Genomic DNA, 19,075 nt, shown 5'->3' on the forward strand with positions numbered 1-19,075 from the left:
CTCTTTCTGCAGTGATAATAATGAAAATGTATTCATTTGAATAGATATTTACACAAATCAGTTTCACATCCATTATAAGAGGTAAATGTTTTTTAAAAAGAAGGGAAGAAAGAAGAATAACCCACAGTGCATATGGTCAGTAGAGGTTTTTTCCATTCCTATTAGCACTCTTTTAAAAGTTTTATGTAAGTTGATTATAATGTGAGATAATTACATTCTCACTCTAACCTGTGATCCGAATACTCCAGTAACAATTTTTTTAAATTTATATGAAACATAATTAAAGAAAGTTCTCAGTGAAAACACCTTCTTGTTTGTTTTACAAGTATCTAATTATTTTACAAGTGACTAAATTAAAGAAAAAAATATTTATTAAAAAGATCATTTCAAATTCAATGCCATATATTACTGCCAGGACAGATATCCAGTTAAGATGTTATTAAACCTAAGACGATCAGTAAATATTCTATATAAATAAAAGTAGACCATTCTGCTTTTGAGATAATGGCTCAGATGGAAGTCAGCAAAAACTTCAAACCTAAAAAAGTGCAATATAAATAGTACTGTTCATGAATTATAAGAGGAAAGGGTGCCTTCTACCGTCCTCTGAAGCCAACCTAGAGAAGTATTTTCATCAAAGTAAGTGATCTAAACAGATTCCAACATGATCATTCTTCCGCCTGACAATGTAATGTGACCTTGTGGATGAAATGCCACTCTGTAAATTTAGGGAATTTAGAGTCAGTGGCCAACTGTGTCAGAGACTGCCAACTTTAGGATCGTCCTACCTCATTTTGCTCACTGTTAAAATGTGGACACTGCTGCCATAATAAAATGTGGGGAAGTTACATAAAAGAACACTATAATATTCACAAATCCTTCATATGGCTATTTCCTAAATACATATTCTGAGATTTTCCTTGTCTCCTTTCTAAAATTTCACAATTTGAACAATTAATTCAACTGTCAAATGCCCAAACGCAAAGACAAAAGCTGTGATACAAAATTCCCTCTCTTAACAGTCTTTGGAGCTTTTCACAACACTGCAAAATTACAATCTGTAACAGTCTTGCAAACAAATTACAAAAGCTCTAAGCACAAAGAATACTATCTTTCTGATGTACCTAAGAGGCAATGACAGGTTTTTTTAAAAAAGATTTTTATTTATTTATTTGACAAAGAGAGAGATCACAAGTAGGCAGAGAGGCAGGCAGAGAAAGAGGAGGAAGCAGGCTCCCCGCTGAGCAGAGAGCCCGTTGCAGGGCTCCATCCCAGAATCCTGAGATCACGACCTGAGTTGAAGGTAGAGGCTTTAATCCACTGAGCCACCCAGGTGCCCCGCAATGACAGTTTTTTAAAGCCACAAAGCACTCTACGTATTGTAGGTCTATTACCACAATATATATTGAGTAAAATGAATTTCAAACACATAATAGAACCTGAAAAGGTTTTGTTTACAACACACATGCATGCACGCATACTCACACCCTAATTAAACAGTGACTCTATCAGGGGCTCTTTGAGAAGTCATAAAATATACATAGATGGCACATCACAACTCTCAAATTAGGGATGGAGATTTAGCTAGTGATTTTCCCCCTAACTTTATTAAAGCTAGTATTTTAAATAACCTTTGATATCTGAAAATTTTTAGTACATTCTCATTTCTATTTTCATCCACTCTACAGGCAATAGGCAAGCATGAAAGAAAGAATTTCTTTTAGGAACTCTACATTTATATTGCTTCTGGTGAAACAATCTTAAAAGAATTTTGATGGGTTTTTTTTCCCTTCCGAGGATTGAAAAAAAAATCCAAAAGCAGTAAAAAAAAAATTGTAATAAAAACAAATTTAAAACCCACAAAAAACTAAATGTATAGCATTTCCCCATGTAACAGTGAAAACAGTTCAGTGAACCAGCTTCCATGTATACATTTTTTCCGAAACAACCTGCTCATTATGGGGCTATTCAGACCACTGACAGAATATCCCAATCTTGATTGTAAATAAGAAAAGGAACTGGATAGTAAGCTCCAGTTTCATTTTTAATCTACAACAGGATCAGCAAATTACAGCCTGAGAGCTAAATCTAACCACCTATTTTTATAAATAAAGTTTTATTGGAACACAGCCACACTCATTTGTTTTCATATGGTTGTCTTCACGCTACAATGGTAGAGTTGAGTAGCTGTGACATCTGCTGTAGGGCTCACAAAGCCCAAAATATTTACTATCTAGTAGTTTACAGACAGTTTGCCAACCCTTGGTCTACAACATCTAAAATTGATGGAAATCAGTATAAATAGGTCTGTGAGATAAAAGGTTAACCAATAACCCATAAAATTTACTTTTATTTATGTTACAGAGTATTGAACAGACTCTACCAGCAAGCTCTGATAGTGCTCACCTGATTAAAAAGCATTCTAACCCTCATACACTGCTGGTGGGAATGTAAAATGGTGCAACAGCTTTGGGAAATAGTCTGGCAGTGCCTCAAAATGTTAAGCACAGAGTTAGCATTTGACCCAGCAATTCTACTCCTACATATATACCCAAGAGAAATAAAAATATATGCCCACACAAAAACTTGTAGGTCAATGTCCACAGCAGGATTATTTATGATAGCCAATGGATAAAAAGCACCCAAATGGCCCATCAGTTGATAATGGATCAACAAAATTGGTATATCCACACGATGGAGTATTACTGGGTCTTAAAGATGAAATGCTGATACATCGACAACATGGATGAACTTTGAAAACATTATGCCCAAAGAAGTAGTCACAAAAAGACCACATGTGGTATGATTTCATTTACATGCAATGTCCAGAACAGGCACATCTGTAGAGCTAGAAAGTAGACCAGTTGTTACTTAGGGATAGGGAAAGATGGGGTTGGGAGCTAACGTATACTGGGTTTCTTTTGCGGGTGATAAAAATGTTTGGAAATTTCTCATGGTGATGGTTTCACAACTCCGTGAATATACTAAATCCCACTAAAATGTACGCTTTACATTGGCGAATTGTATGGTATGTGAATTACATCTCAATAAAGCTGGTACCAAAAAAAATGTGTTCTATGAACCTGCTGAAACATCTAAAATCAGAATGTTAGAGTCTTATATTTAGGACTAGCCTTTAAAAGACAACCAGTCTCTGGTATACTAAATGACAAGCAGTAAAACAGTACTGAAGAGCAAGTGCTTAGATGGGTCATAAATACCCAGGTATGAATCCCCATGTTGCCGCTTATTACTATTGACACTTTGCCCAGGGCAAGTTACTGATCACCCTCCTGCTTAGTTTCCTCATCGGTTAAAGGGGAAGGGATGATTGCCTCAAAGGGAAGGCTGGTAGCCAAGGTTAAATTAGAAAAATATAAACAATTTAACACTGTGTCCAGCATATAATACTAATATAACACTCAAGCCATAGAATTCAAGAACCAAAAAAAGAGAAAAAAATTCCTACTGTTATCCCTAAAACATTTAATTTTATGCTTATTGTTCAAATTTCTTATGTAGGTTGTCTGTGTCACTAAACTAAAATAGGAGCTGTGAACCCAAAATTGCTCAAAAAAATAAAGTTCATTATTTTAAAAAATAATATAAACATTTTTAAAATTTCATAAGAGTTCTTTAATTTTCCTGACCTGTATTCCTCTACTCTGATTTCTTAATGAGGAAACAGGCATAAAAAGATGACATGAGTTACCCAAGAAGAAGACTAACAAATCATTCAAGCCTGACCTCCTCTGTAAAAATTTCCCCAACTTCCTTTTATGGCTAGGTGGTCACAGTCTCTGGATTGCTCATTTAACACTCACTCTTTCAACAACTGGATACTTACTGTGTGTCAGTTGTGCGAAGGATACTAGCTGAACATGTCAGATACAACCCTGGCTTTAACAGGACTTAATGTCTAGTTAGTTGAGATATGAGCCACTTTTCAACTTCTCCCATTGACAGAGAGCTCCTTGAGGCCAGAGAACTCAAGCATTTGGTGAGTAACAGGGCACCTAGCTGATTCAGTCAGTGGAGCACACAACACTTGATCTCAGGGTCATGAGTTTGAGCCCAATGTTGGTAGTAGAGTTCATTTAAAAAGAAATTAAAAACATAAAAAAATCGATAATGGCAATTAAAATAACAACTATCTTTAGTCATTTTACACAGATCACATTATTCAATCCTCACAACAATCCTGCAAGGCGTATAGTATCACCCTCATTTTGCAGGTAAAGAAACTGAGACTCAGAGAGGTTAACTAAGTTGTCTAGGGCCACACAGCTAGAATTGCACTCATAAATGAACAAATGAAGGAACTGTTAACACCACTAACAATTTTACCCATGTGATAGGAAAGAATGTTCATTTCACCATATTATTTATGTAATAGAGCCTGTGTTTAGCATTGAGAAAGTGCACATTTGGAAATTGTTGAAACTTATCTACATAGCTGCCAAAAGTAATTTGAGTATCTCAGAGACATTCTAGAAATAAAAAATACTTATGCTGCACTTTACAATCACTAATCCATGCAAATAGCTTGTGAAGTGGCCATCATTCTTTCTATAAATAAGAAGAAAATGGCCACACTGTGCCCAAAGGCTACCATATCTGATCTTAGGAGGCTGCCTCATAAGATATAAAACAATGTCAATCCATATGTTTGGGGGTAAAGTACATACCAAGGGTAAGCAGAAAGGCTGAAAATCTATGATGTTTCCTAAAAACACAAATTAAATTCCATAAAATAGCAGCAGTATAATGGTAATCTGCATGTCCTGGCAGGGCTAGAGACCTCATAATTGCATTAATAACATCAAGAGTATTTTAATAAAACATTAGAATCTGCATATAGCTAGGCAGTTATACTTCCACTTTAGATTTAAATACACCAAGATATTCTAAACTCAGGGTTACAATTAAAAAGCCTGAAATACAGACTCGACATAGTAGAGTTTGGATATTATTAAACTACACTGAGACAGACAGAAAGAGAACACAGTCATCATTCCAAAATAAGCGATTCAATTATTCAAAACAATGGTAACAAAGCAAAAAAAAAAAAAAATGTGTATTAAAAGAAATAAGAAGGGCGCCTGGGTGGCTCAGTCAATTAAGCATCTGCCTTTGGCTCAGGTCATGATCTCAGGGTCCTGGATTGAGCCCTGTGTTGGGCTCCCTGCTCGGTGGGAAGCCTGCTTCTCCCTCTCCCACTCCCCCTGCTTGTGTTCCCTCTCTTGCTGTGTCTCTCTGTCAAATAAATAACATCTTTTAAAAAAATAATAAAGAAATAAGATTGGAAAAAATAACGTGCAACAGTTCAGTGATAGAACACAGGTGTTAAAATGAAATAATGTACACTTACCAAAAAATTGGCTTAAGTGCAATAAAGTAATCGTTTCTTATTGTGAATGGGTATGGCACAACTACAAAAAGCCAATGAACAAATTTAGTTGCACAGTGGGAGGTAGAGAGACATTAACTACACTCATCCAATGGGGACCCAAAACCTTGAGACAAGGAAGGGTGCAGTTCCCTGTGGGGAAGGGATTTTAAAAAATAAGAATGGTTTGACTAATATCAAGAACATAGAGTAAATGTAAAGTATATAAAATTTACCATGTCATTTCATTGAAGGCTTCCATTTAATTGAAAGTTATGAACCAAGCTGAGGAATGAAAAATACCTAATCTTAGGAAAACCAAATGGTGTTACCTAAAAGCCAGCCATCAGAATCTACAAAACACAATCATAACAAAAAAGAAATCAGCTTCTTTTTTTTTTTACCCTAAATATGCTGCTGTTGAGGTGGAGTCACAGAGAAATAGTGTATTACCAACATGCACAGAACCTTGCTTTTCAGTCACAACATGAATTGATATTTAACATTATATTTATTTTGAAAGATGCTTTAAATTGCCTCTATACTATAAACAAGCCTTTTTTTTTGATAGTCCATCACAGTGTGCTGGCATTTTACATTATTGATCCTCCCTACTTTAAAACTTCTGTGAAATCCAGCCATTCTGACTCTTCTAGCTCTGTGAGTTACACAGCAAACCACATCTCTCCAGCTCAGTCACCTGTCAAGAACTCATTCACTCAGTTTTACTTTCCAAACCTTCACTGTCATTCCAGAACTCTCACCCAAACTCCAGTTCAGCATTTCCAATGATGTCTGTCTACTTACAAATGGCTTGCACTCAACTCAAAGCTGCAATAATCAATCTATACCATGGAATATTGGGCAGCAGTTTAAGAAGAGACAAAGTTCGACAGAGATGTAGATGGATATGGAAAGGTCATCAGAGACAGTGTTTGTCAATGGAAAATTAATATTTCAGCATAGTGTACAAATATGATCCCATTCTGTTTTTTAAACAAAGACCTTCCAGAAAGATGTACAGAGCTGGACAATGGTAACCTCTTGGAGAATGGGGCTATGGACCGTGGGAGAATGGAGAGAGGGGCACATATACCTCTGGACATTCTAGAATTTAAAATTAATTTTATAATTTATTTTACAAAGACGAGTCAATTTACGAAGAGAAAGTAATAGAAAATTATTGACTCTCAACATTGCAAATGCGTATTAACTTCCTTTAAATCAAACAAGCTCCAGAAATGAAATCTTCCTGGTGTGGATGAAGGGAGACTCTCCCTTTACTGACTCTGGCTCCATAATGGCCAGAAGGGTGATTACATTGGACTCAGTTCAAAGAGGAATACCCAGACAGGGGGTGGCCCCAGCAGAGAAAGAAGAGAGCGGGTCCTGTCACACCTTGAACCCTGGAGCATGAATTCAGAGCTGTATCTGGTGGTTTTAGAATCTGCACTGTCAGTTGCCAACTAAAAACTAAAACCCCAAATGCGAGAGCTGCACCGGCCATCAGCTTGTTGGTGGGGGTCAGGGACCTGTTCAGTAACTCACTCACTCGCCTACTTAGGTGTGCCGTGCTGGCCCCCATCTGACAAGCTCATTGCTCCGCAGCTGCAGTTCCACACGTGGTTTTCAGAGTCAGGGAGAGCAACTGCAGGATTTGTAGCACAGGATATAGGAGCAACGACCCAGTGGAAACCACTCCACCCTACTCGCAACAAACACCCATCTCCCACACCTCATCACGTCTGGTTTGGCAAGTTAGGAGTCATTAATCAACGATGCTGTTTGTTGGGGCAGGGGAACGGAAAAGAAAAACCTGGACAGTAAAAGGTGTAGAGAAAGTTCCAAAACAAATTGTATTTTGGATGAATGGACAAGAGTCTATATTTCCACTGCTAAAGAATGCAGAGGCTTATCAGTTTAGTAACAAACGCGGCTATCTCATTAACAAGAAAGACAAAAAGAAAAATGGGTGAAACAATGAAGGTAGTATGGAACCTCCAATGAAGGAGTGAAAAATAGAACTAGAGCGTCAAACAATTAAAAATTGTTGTAAATAAACTCTGAAAATGAAGGCATGGGCCTCGCTTTAAAGAAACCCGATGTAGCATATTTAACTACCGCAATTGGCAGGAAATGAATGAATGGACTTCGGAACCAGTTGCAATTTCATGTGATCTTGGGCAAGTTACCCCTCACTGAAGCGCAGTGTTTTCTGTAAAACAGGTATAATCAGAGGAGATAATATATGTAAAGTGCCTAACATTAGAAGGCAGAAATGTCAACTCCCCTTACGAAGTAAGCATTAAATGATGAAAGATTTTTTGTTTTTACCTTTAAACAATCTTATGTCAAAGTTCTTTTAAACAGTGCTTCTGGCAAATTTAAAATGTGAAAATGTTTTTAAAAATGCAGTAATTCAAGAACAGTCTCAAAAAGGAAGGCATACTTGCTTCTTTAATGTGTTGAGTAGAACTACAACTGGGAACGGTAAAAGACTTTTCGATTTAAAGGCAATAATCAGGAACACCATTTAAGGTGCACGAGAGGTAGTTTGCCAGGTGAAATGTTGCAAATTAAACGGAGAAAACAGGGGGGTTGTGAAGTGCACATGTCAAGGACACAGAAGCAGGTCACAGTTTTAGAATGCAAGGGAGTCACAGGAAGTCTTTATAAAGAAGACAGGCAAACGACACTTCAGAAACTCCAAGTCCTAAGGCATTCTGTAAGAAGCAGGCATGAAGAGACTCCGAGAAAGTGCGCACACGCAGGAAAGCTCAATTCCCTCCAAAATGGTCCCAGAAGCCAACTCCGTCATCAGGAATCAACACTGCTTACCTACTCCCAAAAAGGCTGGCCACGTGCAGGCATCTACACCATGTGAAACAGGTTTCTCTTCCATGGAACTGCAGCTAATCCCCCTTGGCTTGACTCTTTCTGGGCCACCAATGGGCTAGCTGGTGACTGTGTTTCTCCTGCCTTGCTACACAACTGTCACTCTGATCAAACACTTCTCTCATAAAACATCTATTCATTTCTAGTAAATTCCTGGTTCCTTCGGGCTCACACTTTTCCAGACACTAAAAACTAATTTGCCTACAATGTCTACATAAAATAAAATTTCCAAGAAAGATGTTCCAACATATTATAATGTTGCCCTCTGTGGTACTGGAAATCCAAATCAGTGGGCCAATCAATATATGTGCAAGCCATGGTAATTAGTAAAAAGAGTAAAGCTGAATTTTTGTCATGTTAAATTACATATTTTACCAATGATTAATCCCGTGTTTATATAAAGCCTGCATTTAATTCAATTCTCTGGTAAATGGTTTTACTAGAATTGCAAGTGTGGACGTGAAGTATATAAGCAAAATAACCACACTCTTTTAATAAAGTATATGTATAAACACAATCCATACTAAACTGATAAATCTCTTAATATTAAATTAAGTTGTTGTAGTGGACAGCCACAGTTATTGAAGCAATCCTCGTTCTGTGTTGTTCCAAACATCAGTCACCATGTTAGCATTAGATGAGCATCATAAATCAATGCGAATCTTAAAAGACCCAAGAAATCAAAGCCAAACACAGGCTGAAACAAAATTCTGACGCAAAGGGCTCAGAGACATAGCACAGAGGAGATAAAATCCACATTTTGGTCTCCTGGCTTCAATACCACCCAAAAAGCATTTGTTCTACTTTTCAAATCCTGTAAGCCTCTGAAAACCCAGTCCCAAAATATTACATACATTACCTAAGTTTTAAACCAATGACTCAATCGTAGCTACACATTAGAATTACTTAGAGAGCTTTCAAAAAATGCCAGTGTCCAGGACCCACTCCCAGAGATTCTGATTTTATTGCGCTGACACAGGGCCCTGACATTGATCTTTTTTAAAAGCTCCCCTGGTGATTCTGATATGCAGCCAGGTGGAGATCCATTGCTTCAGACTAATACAGCCTTTTGGGATAGTAATTGCTCTGAGGTTGATAAACATGCTTTTTGCCTTTTAATGAGATTTTATTAAAACTACTCAATTCATCCCATAGCTAATGAGCAATGGTTATGTCGCAGACCCTGAGTTAAGTTAACGGAGAAAGGTATATATGTTCCTTGTCCTCAAGAAGCTCCCTGTTCACTAGGCAGGACTCATGAATAAGAAACCGTAATTAAATATGGTAAGTACTCTCAAAGTACAAGCAAATTCAGCATGCCTCACAAACTTGCATGTCATCCTTGAGCAGGGGTCATGCTGCATCATTCCAAGTTTAGTATACATCCTACCAAAGCAGGAAAGTCAGAAGTTACAGGTTACTAAGAATCCTAAATACCAGGGCAAATATTCAGCTCATGCAAGATGAAAACGGTGTGCTTTTTGCTATTCTCATTCACAGAAACTCCTGTACCATGAAGGTAGGCATTTCTATGTTTTAATTTGGATGAATCATCTTAAAATTGCCTTCATGTAATATTACTGACTCTACACTTACCTCTAAAGCTATACACTTGCAAAAGATACAGTAAATGATCATGGCATAAAAATGAGCCAATTTCCTGCATTTGCATAAAATCTTTCTTTCCCACTAATTGCTACATTTGCAAGGATGAGAAGTTTTGGGACTAGGATAAGGTCCCATCATTGGAGATTTGTTTCAGTCACTTGAAAGACGTTACACAGGAAAATGTTATGGAAACAACGGGCATTCAAAAGATCTTTTGTAAGACTTTCAAAAATAAGAAACGCGGGGAAAGAGTTTAATTTTTTTAAAACAAGAAATGGCATCCTTTCAATATTCCTAATGAATCAGGCACATGATTCCCTTGCAGACAGTGGGTGAGTGAATGAGCTGATAAGCAGTGAGGTAGAGGAGTGAGTGGGTAGTCAATTGATCTTGAAAATTGAAATCTGTCTTAAAGTACCTCAGTGGAAATTTAAACCTATTAACACCTAAGGGTCAAAAACAATTTGTGATGCTAATGTGGTATACAAGAAAATCACAATTCTAGAGAACTTGGATAGAAATCAACAAAAGGGTGTCCAGTACAAGTGAACATCTTCAAGGCCTTTCTGTTTAAAGCTAGAGTTGAACAAATGCTAAGTTAAAATGTATGCTGTCAAGGTCCCTGCAAGAAAATCTCAAGTGAATTTCAATTTCCAGATCAATATATGCTGAGACAATTTACGGGAGAAACCTTCAACCTTTACACAGGGTGAGGAACACTATCATTACATTCTTTACCACGAAGGCTACCCTGAATTCATTATTTCACGAAATGACACATTATAAATGGCACTGACCAAGTCAGATTTTGTAGGGTATGAAAGAGATTTCACGTTCACAATAGTTAAGGGAGCCATAGGGTACCTATCACCTCTGAATCAGCCTGCTCTCCCTCCTTAATGCAGCTCTGAAGCAACAGAAAAGATGAATTTAGTTCTACCAGAGGTGTTTCCTGAAAACATTCTATCAATTACAAGCCAGCAGAATACTGATTGTGCTAATGTGATGCCGACCACTTTGTTCTGATATCCAAAGAGATCATGTCATCACTCTTTAAGACCTTAAGGAATCGGAACTGGTTACTAACATTGATCCAAAGATGGCTATATTCCGTCATCATGATATAATTAACATTTTAATTTCACATTTTCCAATTATGACTTTGCTGGCTCATTTAAAGCAAATATAACTAAGACACAACAAATATCATTCACCCACACACACGATCATTTGGGAGCTTTTGGGAAACCCTAATTTACCTTTACCGGGTGCTAAGAATGAAGAAACCAAAGAGATTTTTTTTTAAACATGTTTGTCTCTACAGAACAGTGCTTGCTATCCACATATGGCTGTGGAGCACTTGAAATGTGGCTAGTCCAATTGAGAAACTGAATTTTCAATTTTATTTAATTTTATTTCATCAAAATTTAAATTTAGAAAGAGATATCAATTAGGTTATTAGAAAACTTTTAGATATGTTTGGGGAAACTTGGGTATGTGAAGCTACTTTTGCAAATGCAAATGTTATGAAACCTAAATACAGATCAAGTATTTCTGCTGAAAATTTAGCTTAGTGTCAGAATTAAGATGTGCTGTAAGTGTAGAATACACACCGGATTTCAAAGACTGAGTACAAAAGAAAGGATGTAAAATATCTCATGAATAATTTCTGCCCTGATTATGTGTTGAAATAATAATAGTTTGGATCTAGTGGGTTAAATAAAATATTTTATTAAAATTGATTGCACCTATTTGCTTCTGATTTTTTTTAATGTGGCCATTACAAAATTTGCATATGTAAGATTTTTGTATAGAAAATTACATATACGTCTTGCATTCTGTATCTTTGGAAAGCACTACTCTAGAGCACTTCCAAAAGCACTTTACAGGGCACACTGGATATCCTTCCTCTAGTAGACAAGCTGGTCATGTAACAATAGGGGCAAGGAGTAACATGTCCTTGTATCAGTTGGGTCTGAGGAAAGTGTGTAGCAAGGTCTACCCATAATTTCACCATGAGAGGCAACACGGTAATACCTCAACACAGAAGAAAAAAAAAATGAGTTATCAGCACTTAAACAAATTGAAATCCAGTACAGCAGACAACTTAAAAGGGATACAGCCAACTGCTCTAAGGTCTTGGTTTCATTTCCCAACTGCAGACCTTAAAATAGACAATAAAGCAGGGCTTCCAAAAAGAGGTAAAATATTTCAATGGTAGCTACCTAGCGATCCTTAATAAAGCAGCAAAAATTGCTCTTAAATCTTATCTCCTGAACTTCTAAAGGCACAGAATACACGCTGAACTAGGAAATCAACTTCAGATCGCCAGCCTTTTCCTTCACAAGCAAATTAGCAGGATTGTGCACTTGGAATACTGTTTGACAAGAATGAAAAGGAAACTATTCAAAACAGATTTAAGGAATGGACAATTAGATGAGGAACTGCAGATTTAATTCTCAATCAGCACTGTGATTAATCTGATTCCCTGCTTTTCCCTAGTGTAATTACACAACACAGATGAAAGGATGAGCATTTGGACTGTCAGTTCTATATTCTAGACCAGCCCGGTGACTCAAAGCAGACGGCTCCACCACCATCCCAACAACAGTCGAGGGAAGCCTTGAACACTGATTTAACAGTCATTGCATAACGAGGCATTAAAAATTCGGATACCCCCAACTCTTTCCACGCTGGTCTACACCAGGTGAGCAATTTGCTGAAACTGAACGCACCCCGTCTGAAAATGACCCCCTCCAATCCGGGCACGGGGTGAACACAAAGGCATCTCTCTAATATCCTGCACAATAGACACACACCCCACAATTAAAAACCCTGGACGTTCTCTCGCTATCGCTCCATGCAAGCAAAGGAAATGCAAGCTGCTCTTTTCGTTAATGGTCTGTGGTACACGCAAGGTAACAATAACCCCAACTGTTCCCAGGAAACAACTATAAAATCGGGTCTGCCACGTCCCTGTGCAACCGTCAGATAAAATGCAGACAGCGGATTTCGGCCGGCCCCACGCCTCGTGGGGTGGCGGACCTCGGCTCGGTGGCTTCCACGGATCGCTGAGAACCCCCCGGACCCCCGCCCAGCAGGAGGTCCAGGTACACGTCTATAAATACGCCCGGGTGAGGACGAGGGAGGCAGAGGGGAAGGGAGGGCAGGGGGCAGGCCCGGAGCGGGTGCCGGTGCGGGAGGACCCGGGCATCACTGAAATGCATTTTTCCACACTCCCGCTCCCTCGCGTGGGAACTCACTTGCCGATCACCTCGCAGAGCTCGTACACATCCTCGAACAGCACGTCGTCGTCGGCCATGGTCCGGAGGGGACAGCGGCCGCAGCGTGGAGGGCTCCGAAAACGGGGGTGGGGGCGCCAAAGAGCTCAGTGACCGGCCCCTGGCTCGCCTCTTCCCCTCAGGACCCGCGAGTCCTCGGTGCTGAGGACGCTCGAGTGGGGCTGCGAGGCCCGGAGACTGCGGCGCCTTCCTCTGCGGGAGACCGCCCCGGCGCGGGCGGCGGGGCCGGGGCGCAGGAGCGAGGGCGGCCCGGGCCCGGCGCCGCCCGCCCGCCCGCTGCTCCTCGCGCTGCTCGGGCCGCGCTGCCCGGCGTGCGGATCCTCGGGGACCGCGCGGCGCCGCGCTCTCCGCTCGTCAGCCCGCGCGGGCCGCGAGGCCGCGACCGCTCCCTCTGACGAGGCTGGCTCCGGCGCGGCGCGGCGCGGGGCAGCTCAGGCTACCAGGGGGGCCGCGGCAGGACCATGGAGGGAGGATCGCCGCGGAGGGAGGTGGCGGCGGCAGATCGGCGCTGGGGACCAGGAGGCGGCGGCAGAGACGCTCCCTCCTCCTTCTCCTCCTCCCGCCGCCGCCGCCGCCGCCGCCCGCCTGAGAGTGGGAGGGGGCTTCGCGGGACTGGCTGTCTGTGCGGGCGGGAGTCGCGGCCGCCGCCTTCAACTCCTCCTCCTCCGCCCCAGCCGCGGACCAGCTCCCGAGCCCCGCGCACCCGCCTCGCGCACACACACCCTCCTCCCCCTACGGCCGCGCGGCTTCCAGAACCACAGGCCCCGCCCACTCCAGCCCGTCGGGAGGCGGTGGCCAAGGGACGGGGAACCGGGCTGAGCGGCGCATGCGCGCGCCGCGGGCCACGTCACGGCGAACGGGCGGGCGTCGGGGATCTAGAAAGGGTGCGGGGTGGCGGGGGTTGGGGGGGCTTGGCCCGAGGGGCGCGCGGGCGGCAGCTGCTTAGGCCGGGGCAGGTCGGGTCGTCCCCTCCGCGACCGAGCTGCGGAAGGGGGTCCTGGGACAAAAGGTCCACGACCGAACGCAAGTTCTTGGCTCTCTGCGGCGAGGCTCTAACCCCGGCCGCTCCCCTCTCTTCTTTTGTAACCGCAGGAAGCCTTGCCCGGTTTTTGCTCGGGAAAGAGGCTGGGAAAGGGTCCTAATGAATGGGAAAAGCAAGAAGAGAGGTGGAGACGCTGTCATTCCAGACCGTGCTCGGCGGCGGATGCTTTTAGAGCCACTCTGCGTTCCTTATTTCAAATGAGGGCTGGGGAATGGGGGTCGTCCACCTACAAGAAGAACCAGACAAAAACTGTCCAGGAAGGTATGCAACAACAAGTGACAATTCATAGACATCTTCTCCCGCATTCTGCCCCAAACTCAACAAATTGCTATCCAGCACTTGCCCTCAGAGACAGCCTATAGAGCGGTCAAGAAGGCAGGGACAGAGTTTTAAGCCCCTTTGTATGTTGCCTCCCCTGACCGCCAAGATTTTACTACCTACCCTGCTCCCCGCAGTCCCTATAAATGTTAGACATGTCAGGATAAAAATGCAACTAGAGGGAGTGGATGCACAGGGTCAGCCAGGGAGTGGGGTTCTGGGTGTTGCCGCTGTGCTAGGTTGTATTCAATATGAAGATTTCTGTTCAACTGAGCATGTGCAGAATGAGCCAACGCCATCAGACAGGTATATGCCTCAGTTAAGGACCAATAAAAAAAGTCTTTGTTCCTCTGCACAACAGAAGTGCCCAATTAGTTCATAAGTCAGCTACTAGAAATCATCTGGTAAAATTCTCAGTGCGGTAATTAAAAAAAAAAAAAAGAGCTAGTATTTACCAAAGTGGGGGGGGGGTGTGGAAACTCAGCCTATTTTCTCAGAAACGTTTCGTGCAAACCACTTGACCACTCCCTCAAGAGACTGAGAGATTTACCAGTGTTAAGGATTTGAGTACTAAACATTTTTTACAATGCAAATCAGAGGGAAAATGTAATTGTATGAGGTCTTCCTCCTTTCCCCAAGAGCTAGTGCATTCTCTAGACAAGGGAAATTTCGAGCCTGAGAAACATTGCCTCCATTAAGGGTGCAGCAGTTCCAAGTCACTGTCACCCTAAGTTGTTATGTCCACCTGGTGCACAGGGACTCTCACAAGTCACTTTGTCAGCTTCACTTCCCCTCCCCACCCCAAGTCTGAGTGATGCCAAGACTTATCAGCTTCATTTTGGGGCTTGTTATCTTCCACAGGGGCTTATATTCAGAGGTAGAAAAGGACAATTATAAAATTGTGGAGTTGAATTTAAAAAATACAATTTTAGAGATAGGATTGCACCCCACTCATGGAATCACAGCCAGTTTTGATCTGGAAAGAGCCTTAGACATCAGCCACTCTTACAGATGTGGGCAATGTGGTGGTTGCCCTGTCAGGAGCCATTCTACCCCTCCACGGTGGGGATGAGGCTCTGGGTTTGACTGGGGTTTCAACCACCTTACCTGGAGAGGTGGGTCCTGATTCATTAAAATAATAAATGCAACCCTCTTGCCACAAAGAAAGACCTAACCTAATCAGCTCCTGGCATTCGGTGCTCACTGACCTCGAGTGGTTCAAAGTCTCCCAATCAGCACAAAGTTCAGGACTTCACCCTCCCTCACCCATGATCTCTCTTTCTCCCCACCCCAGTCCCCAACCAGCACATTGGCTTTGAAGGAGAAGGTATGCAGCCTCAGTTGTTGCCATCATCATACATCTGTACCTGCGAGGGTAGTCAGACCTAAGATGAAGGTGGACTTGAGGGCCAGCAGGGTGATGTCCTCAGTGACATTTTCAATCTCTTGTTTAGCCAAATCTCTCCAGTTTCCAGGCAATGAATTCGCTTATTGTCTATGCCATTTTGAGTTGAGTTTCCTGTTACTTCTAGAGAAAGCATCCTACAAATGGTACAACAAACATATATCCATATCACGAAACATCTCATCTGAGCCTAGACCTCCCAGTTCTGGCGTAGAATTAAGTCATGCAGAAATTCTCTGTAATACACATCCCTAAGAACTCGTAGCACACATTGTAGCTGGAGGTAGCTCCTCTCTGGTTCTGTAACTAAAATGACCAAAGCTTTTAGGAGCTCCTGAGTGGCTCAGTCGTTGAGCATCAGACTTTGTCTCAGTTCATCATATCAGGGTCCCAGGATCGAGCCCCGGGTCCAGCTCCAGGCTGGGCTCCAGGTGTTCAGGCTCCAGATCAGGCTCCGCATCATCAGGAGTCTAGCTCTGTGCTCAGCAGGGAGTCTGCTTCTCTCTCCTTCTCTGCCCTTCCGCCTGCTCTTGTTCTTTCTCTCTTTCAAAGAAATAAATAAAATCTTTAAAAAATAAAATGACCCAAGCTTTTAAAGTTAAATTAGTTAATTCTTCTCCTGGTTTCTTACAAAAATCTAATATTCTTCCAACAAATATGTCAGGTATAAATGGTCAGGTGTCAATAATCTGTTTTAGTTTTCGTGAAGAAGTGTTAAAGCAACTAGGTGCATCAGTTAGGTTGTGTCCACATGTTAATAACGGAATATAATGGCATTTTAAATAAATGGGGGGCTTATCTTCCTCGGAGAGCCAGAAGTCTGGAGGCGGGTGGTTACTCACACTGGCTCAGCTACTCCACAGTATCATCAGTGACCAAGTTCTTTCCCTCCACTCTGTGATCCTGGACGTGTCACCCCAGGCTTGTTCTCTGACCATCGCAAGACGGCTACTGCAATTTCCAGCATCCAGCTGCATTCAGGGGCAGGATTCAAAAAGGCAACAAGGGTAGGCAAAGCCATTTTGTTCCCTCTCCCATCTCTTAGTAGGGAAAGAAAATATCACCTCCCCAAATCACTGGCCAGAACAGCCATACAGCAACTCTTGCCTCCATAGGAAGCTGGTAACATGGGTGTCTGACTTTTCCTGCCTCCTCTTTGGAGGTGGGCAAGGGAGAAGCAGGTGGGGAATGGACTTTGGCAACCAATCGGCAGTATTTCTAATAATACCAATGAAATAATTCTAGATCTTCATCATAACATAGAAATATACCTCAAGTATATGACTGATGGAACCTTACTGAGATGTGTGTGTGTGTGTGTGTGTGTGTGTGTGTGTAATAACTTAAAAAATTCAGGAATATTTAAAAATCCACAAGGATGGAGTTGGTACTAGAGAAATTTGATTCTCAGATGGCAGTGGAAATCTTCAATGACTTTGAGACATTGGACTTCCTCCCAGTCACATTAGACATTCTCAGGTTGTTGGGCTCCCAGGTAATTTCAACATGACACAGATGTAAAAGGGAGTAACACACTCTAGAGAAATATTAGCATGAGAACAACACAGAGGTCAGGGTGGCATAGGGTTGATTTAGGCAATTTGGGGTTCAGCCTCATCCCATAGCTATGACTGTTTAAGCAAAAAAAAAAAATTACTGAATTAATGAATAAAATTAAAACTGACACTGTTTCTAAACTGGAATAAAGTGATTGCCTTTTGATACAAGCAGGCCACTCTAAGCTGAGATGAAAGACACCATCAGTGTCTCTGGAAAATCTGCATTTACAAGACTTATACTCTGATATCATACTGTGGATCATTTTTTTTTTATATTCGTCTTCAATATCATGTTGCAAATCATATGTTTTATACTCCTTGCATGAATATCTACTCTAGCCACTGAGGTTACAGCTACAAATAAAGCAGACATGATCTCTGCCTTGGCCAAGTTTTGCTCTTAAAGAAAACAAGTATCAGACAAGTAATCACAATGAACACTAACAGTCATTAGGTTGTGGGAAGTATGGGGAGCTAATAGCAAGGGGACATATAGGCCAGGGAAGGCCAACTGAGGCAACGTTTAAACTAAGGCTGAAAAAAGTATAGAAATTAACAGGGTGAGAAGAGTGGGAGACAGTTGATCATAGATAGAGAGAACAGCATTTGTGGAGTCCTGGAGAGGGGCAAGACTATGCTCTTTCGGAGAAGTAGGCCATGGCTGAATCACAGAGTGTAGAAAGAAAGAGGTCAGAGGTGTTAGAGACATAGGGAGGGTCTGGAAAGCAGCAGATGTCAAACACCATCTTAAACAGTTTACCCCTTAGAAGACTGCACACTTCAGTAGTACTAGTGTAGCCTGAGCCCCTTCCTTCAGTTACTTAAAAAAAAAAAAATACAGGTGCTCCTGTAGTAAATGAAATCCCTCCAATCATTTGAGCAGACACTGTAGGTACTCCACTCAAATCCCCATCACTCCCTTTTAGTATTTCTGTGTGTGCCCCTCCCCCAGCCTCAGCTCGGTTTTGATTCCAAAGCCCACTCCTGTGACTTCAGAGAAGTTCCCACAAGCTCCTGGAATCATTTTGCCCACATGGAAGTGCCTGGGCATTTAGGTCTCTCTGGCTATTTAGTGTAGGAATGTAGAAGCCCAGTTACCTTCCCTGAGGGACAGGGGACAACTTTGTGGGTTTGCTTACATCATCCCTTTGGGAATGGGACAAACAGGACTTTCCCCTGCTCCTGTCCCCTCCCTCTCATAGTACTTCTTTCCCTTATTCGTTAACAGGTTTCTCCTGGGAGTTCTTCCTTAATAAATCATTTGCTCATGAGCCCCTTTATCAAGATTCACTTTGGGAGGGACCCCACCTAAGACGGTGGTGTTTCTCAAAGGGACAATTGCCTCTGAATCACCTGGGAGTTTACGAAAATTGTTTCGTATGTTGATTTCTGGGCCCTTCCCAGGACTCACTGTATCTGAATGTCCTAAAGCATGTCATGGGAATCTGTATTGTTGTAAGCTCCCCAAAATGAGCCCTAAACACGTAAAATTAAGAACCATTGCTCGAACACCAGCCACTGAATAAGCTCTATGAAAAAAAGGAGGCAGTGCTGACC

General features: G+C 41.9%; 1 protein-coding gene and 1 pseudogene across 13 annotated transcripts in view; both read right to left on the minus strand.

Moving 5' to 3' along the window:
• Positions 1–13,439, minus strand: part of CASK (calcium/calmodulin dependent serine protein kinase) — a 358,718-nt gene extending 345,279 nt beyond the window's left edge. For 3 of the 13 annotated variants that reach the window (XM_059158577.1, XM_059158574.1, XM_059158576.1), the window contains exon 1: positions 13,156–13,435. In XM_059158577.1, coding sequence (XP_059014560.1) covers positions 13,156–13,214 — 59 coding nt within the window. In that variant the 5' untranslated portion in view covers positions 13,215–13,435. Of the gene's footprint in view, positions 1–13,155 lie in introns of all 13 variants that reach the window. The other 10 variants (XM_059158573.1, XM_059158569.1, XM_059158571.1 and 7 more) reach the window with 6 other exon arrangements.
• On the minus strand, positions 9,590–9,685 carry LOC131822381 (U6 spliceosomal RNA; annotated as a pseudogene).
• Positions 13,440–19,075: the final 5,636 nt, after the last annotated feature.

The sequence above is a fragment of the Mustela lutreola genome, chromosome X, assembly GCF_030435805.1.
Source record: "Mustela lutreola isolate mMusLut2 chromosome X, mMusLut2.pri, whole genome shotgun sequence".
In the NCBI taxonomy this organism is placed as follows: Eukaryota; Metazoa; Chordata; class Mammalia; order Carnivora; family Mustelidae; genus Mustela; species Mustela lutreola.